Source organism: Puma concolor, chromosome C2, assembly GCF_028749965.1.
Source record: "Puma concolor isolate L17-30 chromosome C2, mPumCon1.1.hap2, whole genome shotgun sequence".
Taxonomy (NCBI): domain Eukaryota; kingdom Metazoa; phylum Chordata; class Mammalia; order Carnivora; family Felidae; genus Puma; species Puma concolor.
The window spans coordinates 94,379,378-94,385,656 of NC_141675.1; the positions used below are offsets into that span (position 1 = coordinate 94,379,378).

Here is a 6,279-nt window from a genome sequence, read left to right on the forward strand (position 1 = left end):
GAATGAATACATATGTGTGTGTGTATATATATACATATATATATGTATATATATATAATGGAATATTACTCAGCCATAGAAAAGAATGAGATCTTGCCATTTGCAACAACATGGATGGACCTAGAAGTTATTATGCTAAATGAAATAAGTCAGACAGAGAAAGACAAATACCATATATAAAAAACCTTAATAAATAAAAATAAATAAAACCTTATGATTTCACTTACATGTGGAATCTAAAAAACAAAACACATGAATAAACAAACAAAAAGCAGAAACAGACCCATAAATACAGAGAACAAACTGATGGTTGCCAAAGCAGAAAGATGTGAGGGGATGGGCAGAATGGATGAAGGTGTGTAGGAGATACAGGCTTCCAACTATGGAATAAATAAGTCATGAGGATAAAAGGTACAGCATAGGAAATACAGTCAATGGTATTGTAATAGTGTTGTATGTTTACAGATAGTAACTACACTTGTGGCAAGCATAGCATAGCATATAGAATTGTCCAGAATCACTATGTTATTCACCTGTTACTAACGTAACATTGTGTGTCAACTGTACTTCAATAAAGTACAGTTGATGAAAAGTATAGCATAGGGAATATAGTCAGTAATATTGTAATAACATTGTATGGTGACAGGTGGTACCTACATATATTATGGTAAGCATTTTACGATGAATATACATGTTGAATCACTATGTTGTACACTTGAAACTAATATAATATTGTATGTCAACTATACTTCAATTAAAAATTAATTTTTTTTTAATTTTTTTTTTTTAACGTTTATTTATTTTTGAGACAGAGAGAGACAGAGCATGAACGGGGGAGGGTCAGAGAGAGGGAGACACAGAATCTGAAACAGGCTCCAGGCTCTGAGCTGTCAGCACAGAGCCCGATGCGGGGCTCGAACTCACGGACCGCGAGATCGTGACCTGAGCCGAAGTCGGCCGCTTAACCGACTGAGCCACCCAGGCGCCCCTAAAAATTAATTTTTTAAAAAGATAATGAACACAAAAAACTTACCAAGTTGTATACTTTAAATATGTGCAGTTTAGGGAAACCAAAGCAAAAATAAACTATTGGGACCTCATCAAAATAAAAACCTTCTGCACAGTGAAGGAAACAATCAGCAAAACTAAAAGGCAACTGACAGAATGGGAGAAGATATTTGCAAATGACACATCAGATAAAGGGTTAGTATCCAAAATCCATAAAGAACTTACCAAACCCAACACCCAAAAAACAAATAATCCAGTGAAGAAATGGGCAAAAGACATGAATAGACCCTTCTCCAAAGAAGACATCCAGATGGCCAACCGACACATGAAAAAATGCTCAACATCACTCATCATCTGAGAAATACAAATCAAAACCACAATGAAATACCACCTCACACCTGTCAGAATGGCTAACATTAACAACTCAGGCAACAACAGATGTTGGCAAGGATGTGGAGAAAGAGGATCTCTTTTGCACTGTTGCTGGGAATGCAAACTGGTGCAGCCACTCTGGAAAACAGTATGGAGGTTCCTCAAAAAATTAAAACTAGAACTACCCTACAACCCAGGAACTACAGTACTAGGTATTTATCCAAGGGATACAGGTATGCTGTTTCGAAGGGACACATGCACCCCAATGTTTATAGCAACACTATCAACAATAGCCAAAGTATGGAAAGAGCCCAAATGTCCACTGATGGATGAATGGATAAAGAAGATATGGTATATATATACAACAGAGTATTACTCGGCAATCAAAAAGAATGAAATCTTGCCATTTGCAACTATGTGGTTGGAAATAGAGGGTAAGTGAAATTAGTCAGATAAATATCATATGACTTCACTCATATGAGGACTTTAAGATACAAAACAGATGAACATAAAGAAAGGGAAGCAAAAATAGTATAAAACAGGGAGGGGAATAAAACATAAGAGACTCTTAAATATAGAGAACAGAGGGTTGCTGGAGGGGTTGTGGGAGGGGGGATGGGCTAAATGGGTAAGGGGTTTAAGGAATCTACTCCTGAAATCATTGTTGTACCATGTGCTAACTTGAATGTAAATTATAAAAAAATAAATAAATTATAGAAAAAAATAAATATGTGCAGCTTATATCAGCCACACTTCACTAAAACTATTATTTTAAAAATATCATTATTCTCAATCTTTGAAATGACATGTCTCCAGTCATTTAATTAGATGGTGCTCTGGTTCCTCAGCAAAATCTCTCAGCTCATCCTTGAAATGCTGAGTTTATATTTTACTTTGTTCACAATAAAGTTTTTTAAATGCAATCTGGGCTTCTCCAACTGGGTGATTTAAAATTATCCAGACCTAGAAAGATACTGTTTTTGGCTAGATGGGAATCAAAGATATTATTCAACTGTATCCATTTCATTAAGGACACTGGTTCTGAATATTTCATTTTGTTTCTTCTTTGCCCAACTCTCTTTTCTTAGTGGTGTATGTAGTTGAGGCAGGGAACTTTCCATGCATTAGAAATATAACTATTTTATTGTCAATGAAAGGTCCTATGCTCCCTTAGGAACATTTCTAACAGCTCATGATTCTTACCAAAATGTTCTGAGGTCTGGAATGAGAGGTATGTGCCTTTCAGAAACTTTGAGAGTATTTTATTTCATTTGGAAATTGCTCATCTAACTATTAAACATTAGTTAAGCCTTCAAAGTCTAATAATGTCTATATTCATATTTTCTTTCTCATTTGTAGAAATTAGAAATTCTTCTATACTCATAATTTGTAAAGTTGAAACAAATGTCTGTTTAAAATACTTCAATAATTTTCCCCATTACCAGTTTATTTACCCCTAACACTTGATAACAAAAGTGTAATTGTGATTACTTCACTGTAATGGGATTTTAAGTGATCTTTATTTTCTTTTTTGTTGTTGTTTTTACATATTTTTGACAATTAAAATGCAGTAATTTGTAATAAAGTTGTTATTAAGAATAATTCCTTATGTCCACATGGATGCACGTTATTTGCAATACTGCTCATATACTTTCCTTTTAATGACAGAATAGAGATTGTTTAGAAAGATCTTAGGCTGAGAATACCATGGCCTCTGATTTTTGTACTTTGTAATTTTATAAAGATTTGAGTTAAAAAAAAAAAAAGACTCCTAAAAGGGAGGTTTCTTATTTGTTGTATAAACATGTAATGCTACCTAAGTCCAACTTCCAGGCTTAGTCCATGACCCTCCCTGCTCATCCCCAGCCCTCAGCCCACTGATATGTTACCTCAAGCACCACACCTGAATTCCTGGCTAGTGTAGCCTGTGTAATCTGCAGCCTCAGTTATTCTTGACTTTCCACCACCTTTCTTCAAATACTCAGTATCTAGAACAATACTTGACCCATGAAAAACACTCAATCCTTCTCCTTCTTCAGCCCAGCTCAATCCTGCTAGGTCTCATCAGCCTGTGCCCTGCAGCATCCATATCTGGTGGATGATGAGAAGGGTAGAACCATAGCCAGTACAACCAGTGATTGTGCCCAAGCCTCAAGAAGAGAGAGGAGACAGACTTTAATATAGGAGAAAGGGGGGCAGGAGTTGGAAAGAAAAATCCTCAGGCAGGAAGAGTTTGTCACTATTTTGCAGTCCCTCTGAAATATGAGGAGAGATTCACCTGTGGGGCCCTCTAATTAACTCCTCTCTAAGAACAGTATCAAATAAGCCCATATATAAGAAGGTCAGAAGATATATTTACCTCATAGCTCTTACCTCGAGGGGAACATGCAGTCATTTTCTCTGTATAATCTGTTCTTAATAATCTGATAGTGGGTCCCCAGTTTCCGTCTGACTACCTCTGCCATCATCTTCCTGGAGATACCTCCTCGAAAAGGAGTTAGATCCTCTTCTATGACACTGAAAGAATGTGAATCGTCAAGGACAGCAGGTCAAAAAGTGGTACCATTCCACCTACTTCCTATCTATGGGTTTAGGTTTAGTATTAGAAAATACAGTAAGCCAGGGAAAGAATGGAGGACAGGAATGAGCAACCTTTCCGTAGGTAACCTAAAGCAAAACAACAAAGAGGAGAAAGCAAGTCAATTTCTCTTCTTCCTCTCTGGAGCCGGATCGCCCCTTCCTTACTTGATGCACATTCACCTTTAATAGGCACACAACACCTGTGTCCTCCCAGTGACTGAAGTCCCACTGACCTCCCCTTCTCCAAATCCTGCAGAACATAGGATTTATGCCTTACAGTCTGACACTGTCTGATGCCCTTGGTCTCAGACTGGCTGCCTTGTTCTGTCTGGCACCCATTCACCACACATACTCTAGCAGCCTGACAGCAGTGACCGGAAAGTACAGTATTTTGTATCCCTTTTAAAGTTCAATACATAGATTTTAATAAGTATCATAAGCATCAGGTTAATTTTTTGAGGAGTCATAGAATAACAAAACAAGGAGCTAAAGGACCCTATTTTTTTTAGCTGATGAGGAATCTGACACCCAGAGAAGTTAAGTGACTTGCCACAGAGATAATTAGTGGGAAATCTGTGACTAGAACCAAAGACTGCTTTTAAAGTAATCTGTCTACCATACTACCCTCTCAGCCATAATTTTTACACTTTAAAAAAAACCAACAGGAAACTTGATGATTAGCCTCATTTATAAATATGTTCATTCCTCCGACAATATTTATTGAGTACTTATTGAGGGCCAGCACCAGGGATGCAACACCGAGTAAGACATTGGCCTTGACCTCAAGAAGCTTTCAGTCCAATGGGGAACACAGACAACTATGTGTGCTAACTCCAAGGAGTAAGTAGCATTGCTGAGACCACCTGGGCTTCTCCTATCCCAGGGCCTTTTTGTTCCCTAGAAATAGGAAACCCACCACAGGAACGTTGCCTTTTATCAAGGCGTACTTGGCTCTCTGATTACTGTAATCCAGGTCTCTTGGGGATATTAGGGGAATTCTTGTGACAAGTACTAAACTCTCAAAGACACATCAAAGAAAAGAACTCACCCATGGTAGCAGCTGCAGTTTTGACTTGAACATGGTTCATAATTCTCCAAAGACCTGTTAATTTGGTCAATAAATACTTTCCATTTTGAACCTTCAAGAAGTGAAGTAAATGAAAGTTAACAAAATATCCTGATCATTCTCATTTGCTACCGGCAGGCATGCCGAACCAACTTCTGACACCCCTTCCCATTCCACTGGTGAAAAGGAAACGCCAGGAAGGATTCATTCTATAACTCTCCAGCACTCATGTCAAGTCTGCTCCTCTACCTGGGCTGTCAGGTGTCCAAGAAATTGGAAAATGTCCAAGCTCAACGCCTGGCACTCAGATAGCTATGAATAAACTGGGAACACGTATTCTCACCTTTTACTAATCAAAGTGAACCCTATAAAGAGGATTAATTAAAAGCCAAATACATTAATTAATTCTCCCTTCATCTCTCCGTCAATTCACTAAGAACCACACACACACACACACACACGCAGAGAGAGAGAGAGAGAGAGAGAGAGAGAGAGAGAGAGAGAGAGAGAGAGAGAGATGAATTATTTCCCAGTGTGTTTCAGGGAGGAACAGTGTAGCCAAGCGCGGGCGACACTGGCTGTAAGTGAACAGGAGAACTCCCTCTCTACCTCGCTATCCTAATTCCGAAAAACAGGTTACTCTCCAGGGTCCTGGGCAGTAGAAGCAGCGCCAGACACCCAGAAGTTCTCACTCTCCGCTCCAAGGCGCCCCCGTGCCCTCTGCCCAGTTAAGCGCTCCAGCGGCCACAGCATCAGCCGGCCTCCGGCCGTCTCAGGGAACCGGGGCGGGGGGGGGGGGGGGGGCGGGAAAGCACCTCTGGACCGCGCCAGACCCCGAGCCTCAGCGGCAGGCTCGGCCCCGCCCGGAGCCCACCTGACTCCTTCTGGCGGCCCAGCACTGGGGGCAGTAATAGCAACAGCAGCCACAGCAGGAGCTGCTGGCGCGCCCACCGCTCCATCACCCGCAGCCCACTGCAGAGTCCCAGCCGCGGCGCCGGCGGAAGCACGGCCCCACACAAAGATGGCCGTGGGTGCCGCACCACGTGGGCGGAGGGCCGCCCCGCACAGAGATGGCCGCGCACCACTCCGCCTCCCCGCCCCCAAGTCCCGGCGTGCGGCAGAGTTTCTTAGGGAGCACCGCTCTGGCACTTGAGTCGAGTGCTGTGGTGGAGGCGTGTGCATAGTCCCGCCTCGTTTGTTCCGAGCCAAGCTGTATAGTTAGCAGCTGCTTCATGTCGCCGGGTGTAGTGAAA

The 6,279-nt window shown here is 41.2% G+C and overlaps 1 protein-coding gene across 2 annotated transcripts in view; it reads right to left on the reverse strand.

Moving 5' to 3' along the window:
• Window positions 1-6,052, reverse strand: part of POGLUT1 (protein O-glucosyltransferase 1) — a 29,973-nt gene extending 23,921 nt beyond the window's left edge. Inside the window, exons 1-3 of one of the 2 annotated variants that reach the window (XM_086675350.1) lie at window positions 5,901-6,052; window positions 5,009-5,099; window positions 3,754-3,897 (exon numbers count right to left, since the gene is read on the reverse strand). In XM_086675350.1, coding sequence (XP_086531476.1) covers window positions 3,754-3,897; window positions 5,009-5,099; window positions 5,901-5,985 — 320 coding nt within the window. In that variant the 5' untranslated portion in view covers window positions 5,986-6,052. Of the gene's footprint in view, window positions 1-3,753; window positions 3,898-5,008; window positions 5,100-5,635; window positions 5,775-5,900 lie in introns of those variants that run through there. The other variant, XM_086675351.1, reaches the window with a different exon arrangement.
• Window positions 6,053-6,279: the final 227 nt, after the last annotated feature.